The 22269-nt window shown below is 38.9% G+C and overlaps 1 protein-coding gene across 1 annotated transcript; it reads right to left on the bottom strand.

Annotated features, from left to right (window-relative positions):
• Positions 1–9663: 9663 nt before the first annotated feature.
• CCNA1 (cyclin A1) lies at positions 9664–20208 on the bottom strand. The gene is made up of 8 exons (XM_049778852.1): positions 20038–20208; positions 15399–15645; positions 15090–15214; positions 14338–14561; positions 12622–12826; positions 11697–11810; positions 10200–10333; positions 9664–9715 (listed from the first exon to the last, which is right to left on the bottom strand). Exons 1-8 carry the CDS (start codon positions 20200–20202, stop codon positions 9664–9666), a joined length of 1266 nt encoding a protein of 421 aa, XP_049634809.1. The 5' UTR covers positions 20203–20208.
• Positions 20209–22269: the final 2061 nt, after the last annotated feature.

The raw sequence follows: 22269 nt of genomic DNA, 5'->3' as shown, positions 1-22269 counted from the left end.
TTTATTCCTTTATCTATTAATCAATATTTGGATTCCTTATCCTTTGGATTTTGTGATTAAGTAATTTTTGACTATATCTTTAATATACTGTTTGACATATAATTTTAATATTATTTGAACATTTTCAAAACAGTACCTAAAGATTCCCTTCCATAGGTAAGCAATAATTATATGCACATTAAAGACTTACTTTCTTTCAGAATGCCAATAGCGCAGAATTATTGCTAACTGATATAATTATCAGCACTCCAAATTATCAGATATTTAGTAACCACAACTTTAGGTTCTCCTGAAGGTAGTGATGAAATCATTAACTGCACAATAAAAATAATTTTGCCTAGAAAGAAGTTCATCTTTTTTAATATTAATATGTGGTTAGTCACTGACTTGATTTTTATTAACAGCATTCAACAGATTACTTCCTGGAAAGAAAAATGCTGCTAGTTGCCTGAGATAACACCTCAGTGCACTCCAGGATAAGGCTAATAGCTTAAAATCAACCGGATCTAAGCTGTAAAGAATTTTCCTTAATAACATGAAAGGGATTATTTTAACTTAGAACAATGAATTGATTGGGTCAATTAACAAATTAATTAATTAATAATTAATTAAAACTTATAGACAATTTATTTAGATATACCTGTACAAATAAATAACATAACATATAAATAAACATAACATAACAAATAAATAAATAACATATAAGTGAAGGGGCAATAGCATAATATAGTAGATAGAGCTTTTGGCTTGCATATGCTCAACCTAGGTTCAGTCCCCCAAGCCCACTAAGAGTAATTCCAGAGTACAGAGCCAAGAATAACCCCTGAGTGCTTCCAGGTGTGGCCCCAAACATAGAAGTTAAAGTATAAATCATATTTAAGTAATTATTACCTAATTCTTTTTCCCTAGTAGCATTTCCAAACTATTTCTTGAAGCATTAGATCTTTTAAAATGACAGGTATAGAATAGAATATGATTATACTTTAAAATGTCATTTTTGTGGTTATTTGACTATCCTTTTAATAAGCTATATTAGTGTGAGATCTTAATAATATTCTTTTATTATCCTAATGTTTTTGTTTCTATAACAACTTCTTTTTCTCATTTCCAATTTTTTGGGGGGTGGGGGCTATACTCAACAATGCTCAACGCTTACTCCTGACTCTGCACTCAAGGACTATTCCTGGAAATCCATAAGAAACCATCTGCAGTGTCAGGGACCAAACCAGAGTTGACTTCATGCAAGGCAAACCAGTGCCTTGATCTCTATATTATCTGTACAGCCTTCAATTAAACTATGTGACCACAAAATGCTTAATTGCCACTGTTATAAAAAAAAAACTTACCACCATTTCTCCCCCAGTACAGCACTGGGAATCACATGGGGCATACAGATCTTTTAGAAAACAACCTGAGAAATCCTGCAGTCAGCAGAGCCTCAAATCTTCATTTTGATTTTTTTTTCTTTTTTCTTTTTTTGGGTTTTTGAGCGTTTGATGCTCAGGGATTACTCCTGGCTATGCGCTCAGAAATCGCTCCTGGTTTGGGGGGACCATATGGGCCGCCGGGGGATCGAACTGTGGTCCATCCTACTCTAGCGCTTGCAAGGCAAACACCTTACCTCTAGCGCCACCTTCCTGGCCCCTCATTTTGATTCTTACACTGTTCTTGCCTATCAATCCTGTCAGCAATTTACTCAAACTTCCAAATGGAAGTTTTTATACTAATTGCGTCGCAGTTTTACTACATTTGACTAGTCCTATGCTTAAATTTAACAGAGAATCTATGGAGGGTTAATTCTGCTGACATTACAACAAGAAGAAAATTAAGCTACTGTTTCTAGTTCCTATGTCAGCAGAAATATATGCAGCTGAGATTATGATACTTAGTTCCAGTGGACATTCTTTGTGATCTCTGATTCAATGGTCTGAAAGTAAAAGTCTGAAAATTAGCATAGCTGAAATCAGGCCCTAAAATCAGAATCAGTCTTGGGTCCTGAATACTGTTTAATAAAGTGTACAGGTAAATTGCCAACTTGTTTAAACTATTGGAAATTGAGCCCTACTATTATTTCAGCACAGCTTGGCCTAAAACAGCATAAAATACATTAGGTTCTATCAGAAACTGAAATTTTTGCAAAATATCTTTCAAAAACTGAAAGATTTAGTTTTATATATAATCTTTAAGTATGAAATGACTGAATCTTCCTTACAATAAAATATATCCTTTCTTTGCATGTTTCCTGTTCACCAACCTCTTTAAAACAAGACACCCTTACCCCTAAAATGAGCTCACTCTTATTACTTCCCTCCTTTGCTCCTTACTGCTTCATAAGAACAATTAACTTTGTATTAACCATCCCAGTAGGCCTCAATGAAGGTATCCCTCTATTATTCTGCTGTGGGCAATTTTGGACTTTTATGCCATATGGAATTAATTCTTCTTAAGGATCAAGGATCAAAGAATAAACCAGTTTAAAAGGCTTTTATTTGTGCATTTAAAAAGCAAGTATTATTTATGATATATTAAAGTAGAAAAAGAAAAAGAAGAAAGAAAAGCTGTTGCTACTCATAAAATAGCATTTTAGGAAGGCTTTTCTTTGGAAGGCAAAATACTCCCTATGTGACAGATGGAGAAAGACATTAAAGTCCAAAACACAGTAATATCCTGGTCTGTCTCCCAAAAAGCCATTGTGATCCATTCTCATCCAAGGTGCCCAATTTATTTCAAGACCCCAATGAAAGTGTTCCCTTGACTTTGTCTTAGTATGTGTTATGAAGAGAATAAAATTTGTACAATGCATTACATAGTCTCCTTTTTAGTTGTGATGTTTCTTTTTTTTTTTTTTTTTTTTTTTTGGTTTTGGGGTCACACCCAGCTGTGCTCAGGGGTTACTCCTGGCTGTCTGCTCAGAAATAGCTCCTGGCAGGCACGGGGGACCATATGGGACAACGGGATTCGAACCAACCACCTTTGGTCCTGGATTGGCTGCTTGCAAGGCAAACACTGCTGTGCTATCTCTCCGGCCCAGTTGTGATGTTTCTTAATAACCTCATTTTATCCAAATATTCTTTAGAAAGCTTTATATTTTCCAGAAGTCACTTGGTTTTTGTTTAATGAAGGGTAAATAATATCTATATATAGTAAAATCCAATCATTCAACAAAAATGGTTATTGAATCTCTACCCAAAGCCAGTCTTCACTCGCCTCCAGGAGTAGAGAACCCGACTTGGGGACAAGTAACAGCAGAAGTAGGGAGGGACATTAATCCTGAGACTCAAGGGGAACTGAAGTCAACAACTAGCCCTGAAGAATCACCCCAAAGGTAATAAAGTGGTAAACTTTATTAGGAGACTGGGGAATACTCTTCAGAAAAAAATAGACAGTGAGTAGAACATGACACAATTAGTGACTACAGTAACCTGGCCAGCAATGCTTTTAAAAATAATGACTTGGTTAATAAAGGGCCAGCTTGCTAGAGGTGATTAGGGACTAATGAAGTGTCTGCACAAAATAAAGGGTTTTGTTTTTCAGAAAATTCTAGAAACTTATAAAAGAGAATGGCAGCATCATCAGGAAGTGGCTGCAGAGATTGATGCATGTGAGAAGTGGCATGGACTAAGCTAAGGTAGTTACCATAGGGGTAAGAAGGCAAGATGAATTTGTGCACTGAGAAAAATAACCTCTGTTATGTTTTAGTTCAATGAGAAATTCTAGTTTAACACATTGTTTCAACTCTAGGCACTTTATCCCAGCAATATTATATATTATATAACATATATAATATATAATGTCTTGTCCATATGTCACAAATGCCACATCAAATTATCAATTCCAAACATATATCTTACCACTTGCCTGCCTCTTTCTTTCAGTGTTTAAGGGTAAGGGCATAAAAAAGAAACCATTTAAAATGAGGTGCTATTCCATTATTTTAATGTCTAAATCCATATAACACTTTTAGTAGTCCTTAATCATCTAAGATACTGCTGTTCTTTATGGAAAGCACAGTTCAAAACCAAACTTAAACTCCTTTATTCAATTTACTTTAAGTTTTATATACATGTAAGCAATATCTTGGAGAGAGAGTACACAGTGAGAGAGAGTACACAGAGAGAGAGTACATAGTGGGTTTAGAGCACTTGTTTAGCATGCATACAATCTGGGTTTAATCCCCCATATACCATATGATCCCCAGCCGTCACCAACTGCAGACCTGATGCCCCTGATGCCCCTGATGTCCCTAGCACCATCAGGTATCTGAGTAATACTCAGTAAATAAGGCCCGGCAGCACCACATCCTCAGGCCCTTGCATTGAACCATTGGTCTGTATGGTTGACAGACTCACAATGGCAGCCCCCATTTCCCCCAAATGCTGAATTTTTACACGTTACATTTTTTTTCGTTACATTTTTTTTCCAGTTTTTGGGCCACACCCGGCATTGCTCAGGGGTCACTCCTGGCTGTCTGCTCAGAAATAGCTCCTGGCAGGCACGGGGGACCATATGGGACACCAGGATTTGAACCAACCACCTTTGGTCCTGGATCTGCTGCTTGCAAGGCAAACGCCTCTGTGCTATCTCTCCGGGCCCTTCAAGTTACATTTTAAGGTACAAAAATGTTTCACAGAATTGAGAATCACAGATCCTTGAATGTGAAGTTACCCAAAGGACAACGTGTTTGTCTCTTAATGAAGTACAGAGTTTTAAATGGCTCACATTTAGTAGTTATGTGCTTTAATGTATATTAGAAAATATGTAGTAGGGCTGGAAAGATACCACAGTGGTAGGGCATTTGCCTTGCACGTGGCCTACTTGAGATGGACAAATGGACCAGGTTCAATTCCCAGCATCATATATGGTCCCAAGCTTTCCAGGAGTGATTTCTTAGCACAGAGCCAGGAGTAACCCGAGTACCGCTGGGTGTGGCCCCCTCAAATAGCAAAAAATTAAAAAAGAAAATATGTAACATCCTATCACTTTCATTATCTGAATCGAACTTTTCCGAAAGAGCACTGAAATGCCATTTGAAAGGCAACATATTTCAATGACAGAAACAGAAAAAAATGAATACATAACTTAAAATTGACACATATTGGTTCAATCATCTGGTTTACGATAAGAGAAACCTGAATTAGAACCCATTGATTTTAATTGAGAAGAAAATTGCTTGTCTACATGGATATTCCCTCTTCTGATTGCTTATAGAAAATGCGATTTCCTACCAAACTTTTAATAATAGACGTATTGGGGCTAGAGTATAGAAGGTAGGGTATATGCCTTGTGTGTGACCAACCTGGGTTCAAATCCAAGCACCATGTATGATACCCTGAGTATTACCAAAAATTATTCCTGACCCAGAAGTAAACCCTGAACACCACCAGGTGTGACACCCCCCTCAAAAAAAAAAAAAATCCTAAGGAAAGAAAAAGAAATGTGCTTTCTGTATAAAGAGAAATCCTCACACCCCAATCACAGGGGAATTGGGGGTAACACGGGCCTGGAAGCAATGCAGGCACAGGAAGAAATTTACACCAAGTTAGGGAGAAAAAAACAGATTCAGAAGCTTCCACCATAAGCTAGCTGCAAGCAAAACAACTTGGCAGACAGGCAACCTGTGGAAAAGCCGGGAAAATCTCTTTGACCTGTGGTCTTTATTGGGAAGAGTAGAACCAGCTCCATAGGTGGAGAACAGCTAAGGTTAAGGGACCAATACAGAGATTTTTTTTTCCCCTCCAGGTAGGTCAAACACATGCAAAAAAAGGAGCCATCCTAATCAGGGAGAAAACCGGTTACTCCAACATGAGAGTTTTAGCAAACCTCATTTTCTCCCCTCAGTACCTAATCCAGGCCCTTACCTGACTTCTCACCTCCAGTTCAATTTGAGGCTGAGGGCTACAGAGTCATGATGCAGGCATCCTGAGGGTACTTTCCTCCTATTACCCCAACTGACCACAGGAATAAGTGTGTCAACATAAATGTCTTCCATGTCATTATATTAATCATGATACATTCATTTAAAACTATACAATAGTATTAATAGGAGTATGATTGGAACGATAGGGCACTAACATTGCACATGGTCAACCTAGGTTTGATCCCCAGCATCTAATATGGTCCCCTGAGTAGTGATTCCTACCAGTAGTGATTCTTCTTTTTTTTTCTTTTTGGGCCACATTTGGTGAAGCTCAAGGGTTATGTCTGGCTCTGTGCTCAGAAATTCCTCTGGCAGGCCAGGGGGACCATATGGGATGTCAGGAATCAAACCCATCCTGGGTCCATCCTGGGTCGGCCTCCTGCAAGGCAAACAACCCTACCACATTACTGATGTGCTATCTGTCCAGCCCATCCAGTAATGATTCTTGATTGCTAAAAGCAATCTCTGAGCATTGCCAGGTGTTGCCCCAAAACAAACACACAAAAATAGGATCTGTTTACTCAACAGATGATCTCAAAATGCAATACGTCTAATCTTTTATGCACCTCTGGAGGGTAAGTGCAGCCTTGATGCTGGTGTTTGCAAAATCCAGTTTTCTGCTGTGGGATTTGAATATGAAGGCAAATCTCCCCTGACCCTCTGTCTTCATGAGCTAAGTCTGGGCATGATAAAGTGTCACATTCTGACAATCAGCTATCTTCTCAATCCTATGCATTACAACTATCTACATGATAAAAGGAATCCAATGTTAGGGGCAGGCCTATATAAATGTATACAGACATAGATTTACATCACAGCAGATGCTGTACTGGGATTGTGATGGTTAAAAAGAATTTCTCCTTTTGTTTACTAGTGGAGGCAGAGGGCGGGCAGGAGATTGCAGATGTCTTTAAATGGCATAATCCCCACAAACTGCAGCAGAAAAATGGGCTGCCAGCGATGGATACAAGTCTCCTTTTCTCCAGGATCAACATATAAGTCAAATAAGGGGGAATATAGGAGAATCTTTAGGAGACAAATTTAATCTGTGAATCAGTTGAGGATATTTGTGTATTTGCTGTCCCTGAAACGACACGATAACCAGCAACTTTCTACTATTTATTGTAATAAGGGAACAAACCTCTCCTTCACCAATTATCTTGTCAATCATGTTTGTAGGCAGCTAACAAAATGATGCAAATAATAGTACCTTGACTGATGGCAAGTAAACACTCTGAAATGTTTAGCAGAAAATTCCATCAGAATGGAAGGAAGTAGACAAATAAAGAAAATATAAGGGCAATGAGCACAGTCAACTTGACTATCTCCAAAAACTTCCCCATGGGACTAGAATAGTGAAGCAGTTAAACTTGTACACAGCTGACCCAGGTTCAGTTCCTGGCACTGTATAGGTTTCCCAGAGTACTGCCAGGGCTGATCCCTAAAAGGTGAGCCAGAATTAAGACCAGAACACTACAGATGTGGCACAAAAAACAAAACCAAAAACTTTTCATCTTGATTACATACATTCTACATTCCATGCTTTGACTCATTTTATCTGATTATCTGTAATCTCCCTTTCATATGCAATTTCTCTGATGATTTTTCTACTTTCATCTTTCTCATTGCTACTCTCACTGATGGAGCATCACCATCTTTAAGAACACCATCAAGTACACCAACCACTAACAAAAGACCTATCATAAAGGGACAACTTGCTTCTTTGCTTTCTGTATATCCTGAGAGGGAGAGGAGAAAGGAAGCACTTCCTGAAGGATAAATCCATTATGGGAGAGAATGGGTCTGCATATTGGGCCTTAATGGACCCAGGAGGCTAAATGAGGTCCCAGCCCTAAGTCCCCATTAATGTTCTACTCCCCAATAAGGGCAGTAAAAGATTCACAGGAGCATAGACAAATTACATTCAGGTAATTAGCATACGTTCAATTTCAACATAGTAGTGGTAAGGTGAGCAGCCGGAGTGATGAGTGCTTCCTGGAGCAACAGAAATAACAGAGAGATCTCGATTCCCAGTCATTGGTGCACTCCCTACTATGTACAAGTCTGAGCCAAAGAGCCACAGAGGCTTCCTATGCCTAGGGGCCTACTAATCTCTCTCTCTCTCTCTCTCTCTCTCTCTCTCTCTCTCTCTCTCTCTCTCTCTCTCTCTCCTAATCTCTCTCTACTAATCTCTACCTCTCTCTCCTCTTCCTCTCTCTCTCTACTAATCTCTACCTCTCTCTCTCTCCTCTTCCTCTCTCTCCTCTTTCTCTCTCTCTCTCCTCTCTCTCTCTCTCTCCTCTCTCTCTCTCTCTCTGTCTCTCTCTCTCTCTCTCTCTCTCTCATATTTTTCTTTTTGGGCCACACCCAGCAAGGGAAACGCCCGACTGGGTTTTTTTGTTTTTTGGGCCACACCCAGGCCAGCCACAAAAAAGGCAAATACCTTACCACTGTTCTAGCTCTCTGACCCACTGTTTTTGTTGTTGTTGTTGTTGTTGTTGTTGTTTGGTTTTGGGGCCACACCCGGTGACGCTAAGGGGTTACTCCTGGCTATGTGCTCAGAAGTCGCTCCTGGCTTGGGGAACCATATGGGGCAAACTGCGTCTGTCCTAGGCTAGCGCTGGCAAGGCAAACAGCTTACCTCTAGTGTCACCACATAGGCATTTTGTTTGTTTGGTTGGTTTTGGATTTTTTTTTTCCTTAAAAAAAAATGTCTTGAGGATGGAGCGATAGAGCAGTGGTAGGGTGTTTGCCTTGCACGAAAGGACAAACCTGGGTTTGATTCCCAGTATCCCATGTGGTCCTTCAAGCCAGGAGTGATTTCTGAGCGCATTGCAGGAGTTACCCCTGAGCATCACCAGGTGTGCCCCCCCCAAAAAAGTCTCTATGTGTATCTTTCATGAGAGAGCTATTGAAAAAGAACTATGTACAAATGTGTAGTAAACTATAGCCTCACTTTTTTTTTTAATCTAGCAGATCTCCTGAAAAACATCAGGAGTAAGCCTACTTGTTCCTAAATCCCACCTTGTAGTTACGTTTTGTTTGGCTTCTACTGCATCTTCTGAGATTTGATATGTGCTTGACAGGCAACAAAATAAAAACTGAATATTGACATAGTTATTATAACCCTTTACAAATAGCATTATTTGCAGAGATAAAAGTCAAATATAAATCAATACTTGAGGTACTTGAATAATTTAGTCTTCAACCCTCTGTCATTGCTGCCTTAGTGTTTTAGAAGAAAGTCAGAAGAGAGCACTTGTTTATGTTCCTTTAGTATCTGTGTAAGCCTGGCAGATTTCTGGCATCTTCATCTAATTGAAGAGCCAAAAAAAAGAGGTCTTAGGAAATCTCAGGATAGTCATTTACCAAACATGAAAATACTTAGATTCCTCAGAACACTCAATCCCACTCACATGCCAGATTTATAAAACCAACTTAGGGGGACTCTTGAAATAGAGATGGCATTTATAAAATTCAACTAGAATTTCAGGCAAATGTGTCAATCATGCTAATGAGCAAATAAGCCTAACACGTGGTCATAAGAGAAGTTGTTTATTCTTTTAAAAAATATTAAATTATATTACAAGCTACTAAAGGCTAAGAAAATTTAAATACATTTACATTTATAATGTCTTACTTATCTTGTAGCACTATTAATAGACCTAAACTACAGACACCCATAAAAATTAAGACCATCTCTGTTGATCTGAGGGTCTGTTATGAAAGTGCTTCAGTTGTGACATTTATTGTAGAGGAAGAATGGCAGGTGGTTCCATGAGAGACACATGCATGTACCTAAAATGAAACACAAAGCAAGTTATGCCAAGCTAAGGATTTCATTTTTGTAAAATTACATAAAACATCCAAGTAGTTTCAATGGGATAATGAAGAAAGCTAGTTGACTAGTTACTACAAACTCACGATTAGAATCTCAGTTTCTCCATACTGATTTTCATGATATCAGAGGAAACCTTACTTTCCAGTTTAGTGCCAGAAATACAGTTGCTCTCTTTTTAATTCTGACAATCCCACAACCTGTTATAACTTTAAAAAGTGAATGTAGGGGCCAGAGTGATAGCACAGCAAGTAGGGTGTTTGCCTTGCACAAAGCTGATCTGGGTTCAACCCCCAGCATCCTATGTGCTCCCTCTGAGCCAGCCAGGAGTAATTTCTAAGCACAGAGCAGGGAGTAATCTCTGATGGTCACTAAGTGTGGCCTCAAGACAAAAACAAACAAACAAACAGAAAAGGTCTGGACAAGAAAATTTCTAGGACTTACTTTGAAGATTTATATTTCTCCCTAATTGCTTTCTGAGGCCGGTGTGGGTTATCAAGGCATGCTTTATGTAAATCACTCAGGCAAGGTGCAATTTCTTTTAATGTATAGCCAGTAAATGCAGCAAGGGGTTCCGGCTAATGAAGACAAAAGAGAAAAAAATGACATAATATCAAAAGATACTAAAAATCTGAAAACTATGAAATAAAGACAATCACTAAGTCTTCACACTCATCTCAAATAAAAACCTATATACCCCTGTTAGAAATTTTAGAAACAAAATACTAAGATGAACCAAATTCTAAATTTGCTCAATTCCATTTATAATGTTCAATTTATGGGCACTTTACTTACCTGTCCCCTCATGAGCAGAATTATTATGGGTCTAAATAATCTCTCTTTAACTGAGCAGTCTATACAGGCTATGAAAGATTTTTAGTCAGAAGCATAATAAAGTAATCTAGAAAATTAATGTGATAAAAATCATTCTTTATAACATAAAATCTATCCTTCAAAAACAAATCTAGGGCTTGAGATATAGTAAGACGCTTGCCTTGCATACAGCCAACCCTGGTTTGATCTTTGGCACTGTATCTGATCCCAAGTATCTTCAGGAGTGATCCTTGAGCAAGTTGCCAATAGAAATCCCTAAGCACTGCTGGCTGTGGCCCAAGCTTCTGGTTCCCCCCTCCCCTTTCCCTCAAAAATTCTGAATCTAAGGAACTATTTACAATCTTGTTGCCTTTTCAGATCAAGAGGCAATTCTTTTTTTATACATATATGATTTTTATTTTAATCATAGTGGCTTACATATCTTTCACAGTAATATTTTAGGTACATATTAACATTGAATCAGGGGAATTTCCATCACCAAATTTGTCCTCCCTCCACCTCCGTTCTCATCTTGCATCTCATATCCCCCACCCTCATCCCCAGGGGCTGCTAGAGTAAGTGGTCTCCTCTGTGTCTAGCTTACTACTTAGTGATCATACAACTGTTTGGTCTTGGTACTGTCAAGAGGCAATTATAACTGTCTATTTCATTGAAAGCCTGGTACATCAATCTGGTCATCCTAACTGGACCCAGGTTATTTTACATGGGAGGACAAAAGTCATTTGTTTTTGCTTGGAGTGGCCTGAGCTAACATGACAGGGACCCTTCTTGTGGACTGTGACTGTAGGCACTGTCATTCAAACAACTTGAGCTTCTGCTTCTGCTAAATAAGCATGCCAATTCTATCTCTTGACTTTCCACAATCCTCCATACAAATTAAAGCTTTCGAGATAAAAGCTAACCTTCAATACTTGGTAGCATGTTGTCTTCTGGCAAGACAATGGATTCCTCATTATACAGAAATGGAAAAGCCTTCAAAATATACAAAATATACAGAAATATACAAAATATATAAAATATACAGAAAAGCCCACTCTAAAACTTAAGGGATTAGAGCAGATTTCAGACACATGTTCAATTTCATCTAGAACCTAGTTAAACTTTTACCCAGAAGTGTTTGTTCACAGTATAATTGGCCAGGCAATATGCTGCTGCAGCTGTCAATGAAGGAAGGTATTTCAAGAATGGATCAGCTTCAAGTAGACTCAATTCTGCAACATACTAAGCACAAGAGACAAAACCTCATTGGAGTTATAAAATTGACTTGGGTGACAAGTAAACCTAGACATGCTAAAGGAACAACTTTTATTTTATTTGTACCCAAACTGCATCTAGTGATAAATAATCAAAATTATTCACTGATTCAGTAACTTGGATTCCCATTATTATGAGAATAATATTTATGTTTTAATAAATAAATTTCAGAAATATTTTGGCTATTCACACTGTATGTATATATCTGTATCTATATAGATATATACTATAAATATAATTAGCTATCTATGTATTTTAGTTATCTATATCATAACTAATTATATCTATATTACTACCTATAACTAACTATATATACATATATATGTAAATATATAGGCTTTCGAATGAGAATAGAGCCTTAAGTCAAAGGCTAAAATAAAATTACATTAAATTATTAATTTATTTAGCAGATGCATCCAGATAAGAAGGTAAAATAGTGCCTGAAAGAACTTATCTGACATAATGCTTTATTATATATTATATTAGGGTAAGATTAGAGTTCAATTAAACTATATATTGTTCCCATACTATAAGACATAATAGCTTATTTCTGGTCTATAATATCCAAAAGGCAAAAGTTTCCAAGCTTAAATTTAATTAGTTGACTGGACAACCTATGTCTGCCAAATACAACCAATAATAAGGGAGGAAGACAGGAAGGAAGGAAGGATGGAAGGGAGGGAGGGAGGAAGGAAGGAAAACTAAGAATGAGAGTGATTAGGAAAGGATTCTTTTTACCCTCCTTGGCACTTATATTCCTGGAAATCAAGGGGCATACCTTGGCCATATTCTCAGTTCTGACACACACTCCTTGCTTCCTTAAGTACTGAAGAAGAAATTGATTGATGGTTGGTACTGTCAGATCAAAAGTTAAAACTTTCAAAAGCAGTTGTTCCATTCTTAACAGTTGTCGTTTTGTGTAAGTATCTTTAGTGATGTAGACAAATTCATCTACTTCGGGTGGATATATCTCTTCATATTTCCTATGAAAGAGAATTACACTTTGAAATCGTGGCTTTCTTGCCATAACATGCCTCTTCCATCCATGGCTTTGTATACTTCATTTCTTTAATATCTTAAATACCACTTAAATATCACATAGGATCATAAAAATATTATGGCCTTGTTTCCAGAAAAGGAAATGTAAGAAATACAAGAATATATTGTAGTTACTGCTAGTCATGTTAAAAGAAATCATTCCAAAATGGAGACTTTAAGTTTTGATCTCCGATACACTATGATTCTGAGGGCTGGAGAGATAGCACAGCAGTAGGGCATTTGCCTTGCAAGTAGCTGACCCCGTATTCAAATCCCAGCATCCTCTATGGTCCCCCATGCCTACCAGAGTGATTTCTGAGCAAAGAGCTTGGAGTAAACCCTGAGCGCCGCCACTGTTGCACAAAAACAAAAACAAACAAACAAAAAAACTATATGATGCTGAATGATAAATACACAGGTTAATTTCTCTTAATTCTTTCTACAGCCTTCAACCCATCTCTACAAAAAAGCAATGTTAGGTTGAACACAGTAGTAAAAATTTATTAGACTTTAAAATGTTTAAAATATATGTTTAGCTTTATCTATTATGTCAAAAACTGATTTTACATATAAAAGAGAAAGGTAAGCATATAATTTCACTACCACTAACAATTTTCTTTTTTGTTTCTACTTTCTGTAGGAGATATCTGGCAGGATTTCAAACATTAATAACTGAACGTTTTTTGTTAGTTTTTCTATTTACCCTAGTTGGCTGCTTGCTAGGCAAGTACTCTATCCACTGCATTATTTCTCCAGTTTCAAAACTAGATTGCTTGAGACCAGGGAAATAAAAAGAAAATTACTAGATACTAAGAGATCACTTGACTAAAGGAAGTTCAGACACAAACCATGCCTTTTGTCAAACAATTTGAAACTGATGAATGACTGATAGTAACCAACTAAAATACTTTATTCATAGCAAATATGTAAACTGTATTTGAAGCTAGATTGGGGTGTGGGGGAGTTGGCACTACTGCCAGTGTTCAAGGCTTATTCCTAGCTTGTTGCTCATGTATAATCCTAGTGGTGCATAGGAAACCACATGGAGTGTCAAGAATTAAACCAGGTTGGTCACATACAAGGCAGGTGCCCTACCCATTCTGAAACATTAAGATCATTTTTATATGACCAAAGTATCTTTTAAAGAACCTTTACTCATATTAGAATACAGCCAAAGAAACACACTGCAAAACAGTTCAGCGAAATACTGTGTTTGAGCTAACAGTTGCCTTAGTCATATTAGACTTGCTGCTATAAATGGTAAATTCTGAACTGAAGAGTGAACATGTGGTAGGATTCAGTTTCTCTGCAAATACTAAAAAAGAGAAAAATACCAAAGAAAGCATGAATAAGTTTTAATTACCAAGCACTCCCATTTCTTCAATAAATGGAAAAGAAAATCAAGTATTTTGACAGGCTGCAATTTCTTATGTATTTCAACTGAAAGAACACTTACGATGCCAGAAGGATAGCTGCAGTTCCTACAAGTTGCAATTTCCCTCTCAAAACAGACATGCATGAAAGAAACCTGTCCAGAAAGTTCACAGCGAGGTAAAGGGTCTCAGCTTGAAGTTTATACTCTTCACCCACTTCAACTAGCCAATCCACTAGGATTGTTCTCATGCCTTCTGTGATGTCTGGTTGTTTCTGCATATAGTGTAATTTAGGCATGTATCTTACCTGTTTGAGGAAAGAGTTGTGGTTATTGAGATTGTAATATTTACTGAAGAAATATTGCATTAAAACATTGTAAATACATTTAGGTATATGCCATTATAAATCCACACCTATGTACTACATTAAGTTTACCACTAAATTTCCCATTCTATCCTACACTTCTTGACCCATTTTTCCCAGATTCTGATCAGAAAGATCACTCCAAAATATACTTGCTATCTTCAAAAATGCCAAGAACAGATATTAAGAGAAAATAAAAAAATAAATATTTTGTGATAAGGAATAAATATTTCTTGAAATTATGCCATTCTGTAATGCGATCAAGTAGCAAAGGAGGGAAGAAGGAACCTTGAGTCATACACAAATAACTTCTGAAATTGCCACTCACCCATCAACTATTATTTTTCATGGCTATACTTTTATTGGCATGTCTTGGAAGGTGATTCACTAGTGGTTATGGTCAAAAGTTTAGAACTACCTTTATATTAAGAACTTGAGGGCCTAAAAATAGGAAAAACTGGAAAAACTCACTTCAGCCTCTCGAAGGTACTGATGAATTTCTTCAGCATATTCAGTCACATTTATTATATTTGTACCAATATCTGATGCATATTCACACTGGGAATGGAGCAATGAATCTACCAGCATAGGGGAAACTGCAGAAGTTAAATATGATCATATAAGACATCTCATTTGAAAACTTAATCCATCCAAAAACTCCCCATAGGTGATTGTAAAAATTATCATCATGTTATGTTTTTTCTAAAAAGTTATTTATAATTGTATACCAGAGTCAATTATGAATATGTTGCAGAATCACCCATAGGGAAGTCAGATTACCTGTGCTAAAATCCAACAAGAAGTGGAGATCTGACTTGAGTGTATTTGTGTCTACTTCATACACATCCTCAAAGGCCATCCCTTCTTTCCTTATGCAGTTGCCTCTTTCCACCTGTTCAGACTCATCCATATAAATGTCAAATCCCCGCTTGGCTGGCACATGGACCACACAGTCAGAGAGCATCTTCTTGTTAGCTGGAGGGAAGATATTTTCTGGTCCAGAGAAACACCTGATTGTTGCGATTCCCTAGAAAAAGATTAAGTTTCATGTTAAGAGAAAACGCCAGAGACCACACTGGCAAACATAAATCTATGTGACTGTATAGAGTAGACTAGGATAATGAAAAGAATATTGAATTAACTTATCTTTGCTTATAATACTTAATTTCAAGAAAAGAAAGCTCTTAAAGTATAACTTCTCATGGAGTAGACTAGAATAATGAAAAGAATATTGAATTAACTTATCTTTGCTTATAATAATTTCAAGAAAAGGAAGCTCTTAAAGTATAACTTCTCATTTATTTTTGTCTTTGGTTGATATTTTGAGGAATAGTGGTACCTAATATTTGTCATCATCCACTTGTATATTTTAACACTATAAAAAACACTTTACTATTCTTCCAAAATGAAATAGAAACTCTCTGTGTGATCTGTATGTGTAGGGGGATGATATTACAAGTTGGGTTTTATGTTTTCACGCTTGTAGAATTTTAGGATATCATAACCTGGAAAAGCTCTTGACACTGGGCTATTGAGCTCCTATAGTAGTACCTTAAATAGTTAAATTTTAAGCAGAGGACCCTTAAAAACTTATTACTTTATAATCAGTTATTTAGATATATAATGACTAGGAATTTTTACTACTAGATTCTTACAGAATCATTTTGTTGTTTTTTGGTTTTTGTGGTCACACCCAGCAGTGCTCAGGGGTTACTCCTGGCTGTGTGCTCAGAAATGGCTCCTGGCAGACTCAGGATACCATATGGGATGCCAGGAACTGAACCAGGATCCATCCTGGGTTGGCAGCATGCAAGGTAAACACCCTACCACTGTGCTATCGCTCTGGTCCCCACTTATAGAATCATTTTGTATGACGAAATTTGTATAACGAAATTACCCTGTGGAAATCTCTCTATCATCTATTTCCTTTGTACCATAGTTTTAACAGTGAAAACTCTGTGTGTGTATATGTATGTGTGTGTGTGTGTATGTGTGTTCCCTTCAATAGAACAAGCACATAATGATAAGACATAATTGAGCCTCTAGGGTTTGCTGAACTATATAGCCTGTGAATTGGCTTTAAGAGTCTGAATTACCATTATGCAAATATTAGGTCTAACAACTACATTAATATTGTATTAGAATTCTTATTAATCTTAGTGTTTATGGTTGAATCTACTTTGTAGTATATCCCCTCTAATCTGTGTATATTAAATATAAGAAAAAATTCTTTGTGGTAGTAATAAGATACTATCAGAAGGGGCCAGAGTGACAGCATAGTGGTAGGACATTTGCCTTGCATTTGGACAACCCAGAATGGACCTGGGTTCGATCCCCAGTATCCCAGTCTCCCAAGCTTGCCAGGAGAGATTTCTAAGCATAGAGCCAGGAGTAACCCAAGAGTGCTGTTGGGTGTTCCCCCTCCAAAAAATATACTATAAAGAATATAGAGTTAAAATCCCAAAGAACTATAACTAAATAACCAGGAGTCGAACTTACTATCAACTTTGACTTTGGCAACATGGATGGATGAATAGATAGATAGATAGATAGATAGATAGATAGATAGATAGATAGATAGATAGATAGATAGATAGATAGATAGATAGATAGATAGATAGATAGATAGTATGGATGGAAACATACATTCATTAAATATTTATAGCACATCTACAATGTGCCAACTCTAGTGAGTACTGAATAAAACATTCAAAGAGTACTGTCATTATGGAATTTGTATTCTAGTTGGAAGACTATAAAAAAATAAAACATAAACGTCAGATGGTGGTAAGTGTTTGAAAGTAGAAAAACACAAGGGAAAAAGAGTAAGTCATTGCCATTTTTTAAAAGAAAGTACAGATAAAGCCTGAATAAAGAGAGCTGAATTGAGCAGAGACATGAAAAAGGTAACAGAGTATTCATACAGAGAGAGAAACAAAATTCTGGGCAGAAAAAGAAATGTTAAAAGCCTTAATAGATTATAGTATGTCCTACAGACACATCAAGACATATACAATTATATGGCAAAATGAGCAAGTATTGCAAGACATAAAAACAGCAAGAATAAAGAAGTCAGATGTAGTTGAAGGTCTACCATTAGGCCATTAATTATCATTTAATAATTATCTTCTAGTCCAAGATAAGCATCCACTAGAGACTTCTGGAATGAGAGATCTGATATGATTTGTCTTAAAAGAATAACTCTGTGTATAGTTATAGAGAACAAGTTAAGAGATGAGTAGATTAGCAGTTAAAAATCTTTGGGTTCTGTAACTGGAGAGTTAATATAACTGTTAAGGTTACTGCCTTGCATATAGCTGACTCCAATTCAATCCCCATCACCACAAAACATCCCACAATCACCACCAAGAATAATCTCTGAGCACAGAGCCAAACGTATGCTGGATGTGTCCTCAAAATAAATAACAAATACTTGTAATTTACAGATGAGACACAATAAGTGTTTGGTCCAGGATAGTATCAGAAAAGAATGAGACATGAAAAGATTCTATACATTTAAAATATAGACCCTCTCAGTGTAGGGTTTTAAATTTAAAAAAAAAGAGTTAAAGATAACAAGGATAGGGGCTGGAGCAATAGCAAAGCGGGTAAGGCATTTGCCTTGCTCGTGGCTTCCGAGATGGACCCGGGTTCTATTCCCCAGCATCTCATATGGTCCACCAAGCCTGCCAGGAGTGATTTCTGAGCAATCCCTGAGTAACCCCTGAGCACCTCTGTGTGTGACCCCAAAACCTAAATAAATAAATGCTTAAGATGATAACAAGAATATTGGACTAAATAATAGTAAATTTAGGCATTTCATGAATATCCACCTATTTATTAAAATGAGAAAAATTGGAGAAATTATTTGGGGCTAAATAGATATTTAATTTTGCACAAATATGAGACACCTATTGAAACAAAACTGATGAATATGTGAGCCTTGACTTGAACTGAGAGATCCAAGGCAGAGAGAAACTCATGAAAGAAGCAATAGAAAGATGAGATCAATGCTAAACTTCTTGAATAGCTCAGAATGCAAATTCAGATCCAGTAATAAGCCCCGGTCACTCTGACTTCTAGAGATAGAAGGAAAAAAAATCAAGATGTTAAAGAGAGATGGTTATTAAGTTAGGTGAAAACCAGATGAAAACTTTCTAAATTTAGTGAAAAATTACAAGAAAGAAAATAAGAAGCTATTTTAAATATTATGAATCAGTTAAATAAAGAATTGAATCGAGAGAGCAATGGAAGAATGAAAATATTTACTCAGCACACAACTCTGACTGGATACTACATTTGGACTTCATCAGTAAATCTGACATCCTAAATCCTTATTCTGATGGTATTTACATTTTAATGAAATAAACTCCCAGGAATTATTACTATTTGCCAAATCACTGCAGAGTGTGGGTTTTGATTTCTCTGTTTTAGTTTGTTTGGACCATACTAGGCTTCTTCTGGCTCTGACTCAGGGATCACTCCCACTGTAAAGTTTAAGATATAAAAGAATGAATACATGTATCACTGGGGGTTGAACCCATTAGAGGAAAACAGATAGAGTTACTGGAATGTGAGGGATTCAGTTCATATAAGGCATGGAATTTACCAATCATATAGGTAATGGGGATGACAGAATGTATTGAGTCTTTGTGAAACTCATATAGAAATTCTTTTTTGGTTGTATCTAATATTTTAGGAAAAATGGTGTGTCTAGTTATTAGCTGAAGGCAAAGAGGGCAGTGGAGGTTTTGGAGGATTAAGGAGAGAAAGTATGTAAATAGTTTCACATACTTAATCCAAACAGTTCCTAGATATATTTCTGTGAGACGGGGGGGGGGGGGGGAAGCAAATAAAAAATTATTCACAACTTCTAGCAGAAAGAGAACCCAACAAAGTGTCTATATAGGTTGAAATGAATCTGAAGTCCAGATTCCAGGGTTGGAATACTTAAGGGAGTTTTTAAGCAAAGCAGCAAGAGAAACATACCTCCTCCCCCACTTAGGATAGGAAATCCCTTCAATCTTTTTAGTTTTATTTCTTTGGGTGTCACACCCAGCAGTGTTCATGTCTTACTCTTGGCTTTGTGCTCAGGGATCACAGAGGACTCAGGGGACTATAATGGGTGGGACAGATTCCCGCTACAATCTATAGGAGAGGTTCTTTTTTTTTTTTTTTTTTTTTTTTTTTTTTTTTTGGTTTTTGGGCCACACCCGGCTGTGCTCAGGGGTTACTCCTGGCTGTCTGCTCAGAAATAGCTCCTGGCAGGCACGGGGGACCATATGGGACACCGGGATTCGAACCAACCACCTTTGGTCCTGGATCTGCTGCTTGCAAGGCAAACACCACTGTGCCATCTCTCCGGGCCCGGAGAGGTTCTTTTTAAACAAGCAGTCTTCCACAGCTCCTCTGCCGTTACCTGGCCATAGGTTCTCCTATACTGCCCATTCTCAGTTAGTACGCCTAGTACTGTTCTTTGTGGCAGTTCTTGGCCATGCTGAGCTCTACTTAGCATCTGACCAACATCTGGACCTCTGGACACTGGAGCCAGGACAACTCCACTCTTGGAGTTGCTACGCTGCATAGCTTTAGTCTCCGATGCTGCTATCTCTGAAGAAGAAACAGACAAATTCATTAGTCTCCTTAGTCCCCATAGTCAACCAGATCCCTCCAAGGATGTAGGAATTCTACCTAAGCAAGAAAGCATTAAATGCAATCATTCAAGCCATTAGAATTAAATGGGTATGGTCCCCAAGACATTAAAGCAGCTTTTATCTCCCACCCCTACCCCATCTAGTAATTTAAAATCTCTTGAAGCTTTCTTTCAAGATCTGGCTAGATCTGGGAGCTGGAAAACCAGAAAATCCCTCAACCCTCAGTTCGAACCAAGCCGGGATACGAAGTGTCACATGAATGGAGTGTCTTAACACTCATGGATAGAAATGCTCATCTCCTTCACGCCAGCAAAAAAAAAAAAAAAAAAAAAAAAATCCCCGGGATAGGATACTGGGAAAATACAACCCTTTCCAAGAGTCAAACAAAGCAGTAGTAGAGTGTTTGCCTTGCAAGCGGCTGACCCAAGATGGACCTGGGTTCAATCCCCGTGTCCCATAGCCCCCCCCCCCCCCCAGCCAGGAGCAATATCTAAGTGCCAGGAATATCCCCTAAGCATCACCGGGTGTGGCCCAAAAATATACAAACAAACAAAAATCCATGAGTCAAGCAGAGTTTTGCTCTGCAACCCTCATTCCTCCCCAAGACAGAAGCTTCCCAAACCTGCTTGGAACCCAACTGCGGTGAGTCAAGTCAAGTCGCTCTTGCCTGCGCTAGATCCTATGCGTATCTCCCAACAAGGAGCAAGTGAGTGCAACTGAGGTTGGGCCTAAAAGTGAGGTCCAAGAGGCAACCGGAAGGGGCGGGGCCGAAAGGGGCGGGACGGGACCAAGGTGTGACTATATTCTAACCTGGGCGCAGCTCCCTTGCAGCAGCCGCAGCCGCTGGGGCTCCCCGGCCTTGGCCTTATTAATTTCAAACATCCTCCCCCCCCCCCCCCGAAGCCCCGCCCCGCCCCTGCCTCTTTTGAATCGACCAATCAGCGGCGTTTCTGGATCTCGCGGGAGGGGCCACTTCCTGGCCAACCTCAGGCTGGCGGGAACCAGAGCTGCATCGCCATGGCGACACCTTCACTTGTCTGGACTGAAGCGCTGCAATTCCTGGGGGTGTTTCCCTCAGGCTTTAGCCGGCCGCGCCCCCCCCCCCCCACTGGGCTGCTCTGCTCCTGCTCTGCCCTACCCGGGGGTCGCCTGGGGTGTGGGCGGTGGCCCTCCCTCAGCACATGCCGTGGTGACGAACCCAGCTGGGCCTGTCAGCGAAGAAGGCGACGCCCGACCCAGGGTGGCTGGGCCTTAGGGAAGGGCAGTTTCCTTCCGTGAACCCGTTCTCTCAACAGCCGCTAACGACTTTTTTTTGTGGCCCGCTCCTGAGAACTTTGGCTCGGGAGAGCGACGCGGGGGTCCTCGGGGCTGCGTGGGCCTCAGAGTCCCACACACACACACCGCACTGTCCCGAGGGCACGGCTCGCTCCCAGTCTCCGCTGCATACAAGCCTGCCCTTCTAGGGCCTGGTGGCGTTTCAAGGTTGCATCGTGCCTCTGGTCATCTGGGGGACCTGAGGGATCTGGCTTCCGGTGCATTGGGGCTCAGCAGAGTGGGAGAGATGATTTTGGGGGGCTTTAGGGGAAGCTGGTGGTGCTGGGATCACCCCACACACACACTAGAGAGCTTCCTGACCCGGTTTTGGCAACCATCGCTGGTTGAGGGTTGAAGAATGCTCAAGATAGTGTGACCCAGGAAGAGGAAGGAACGTGGGTAGCACCATGTGGCCTGGTACATTTGAGTGGTGACAGTGGCAATGCTTAGAACAAGGTTGCATGTCAGGTAAAAGTGCCTAGGTGTAGGCCCTACTGTAGGGGGTCCCTGACCTCATAGGGAGGAAGTCAGAGGGGCCTTTATGAGGAGGACCAGTGAAGATTGTAGGACAAGGCTCTGGCCACTGGAAAGGGAGAAGGTTCTGAATACAGGGAGCCTGGGTACCTGCACAGGTGACAGATGGGACTAGCAAACCAAGTGAAAGAATCCTTGACTTTATTCTT

The sequence above is a fragment of the Suncus etruscus genome, chromosome 8 (genome assembly GCF_024139225.1).
Source record: "Suncus etruscus isolate mSunEtr1 chromosome 8, mSunEtr1.pri.cur, whole genome shotgun sequence".
Taxonomy (NCBI): Eukaryota; Metazoa; Chordata; class Mammalia; order Eulipotyphla; family Soricidae; genus Suncus; species Suncus etruscus.
The sequence above is the reverse complement of the archived record's forward strand: the minus strand, read 5'-3'. Positions and strand labels throughout refer to the sequence as shown.

Coding starts and splice junctions, on each gene's coding strand:
- CCNA1 (XM_049778852.1), bottom strand. CDS start 20,202: ATGCAGCGTAGCAACTCCAAGAGTGGAGTTGTCCTGGCTCCAGTGTCC. Junction 14,562..15,089: donor AGTACCTTCGAGAGGCTGAA/GTGAGTTTTTCC, acceptor TTCCTCAAACAG/GTAAGATACATGCCTAAATT. Junction 11,811..12,621: donor GAACTGAGAATATGGCCAAG/GTATGCCCCTTG, acceptor TCTTGTGCTTAG/TATGTTGCAGAATTGAGTCT.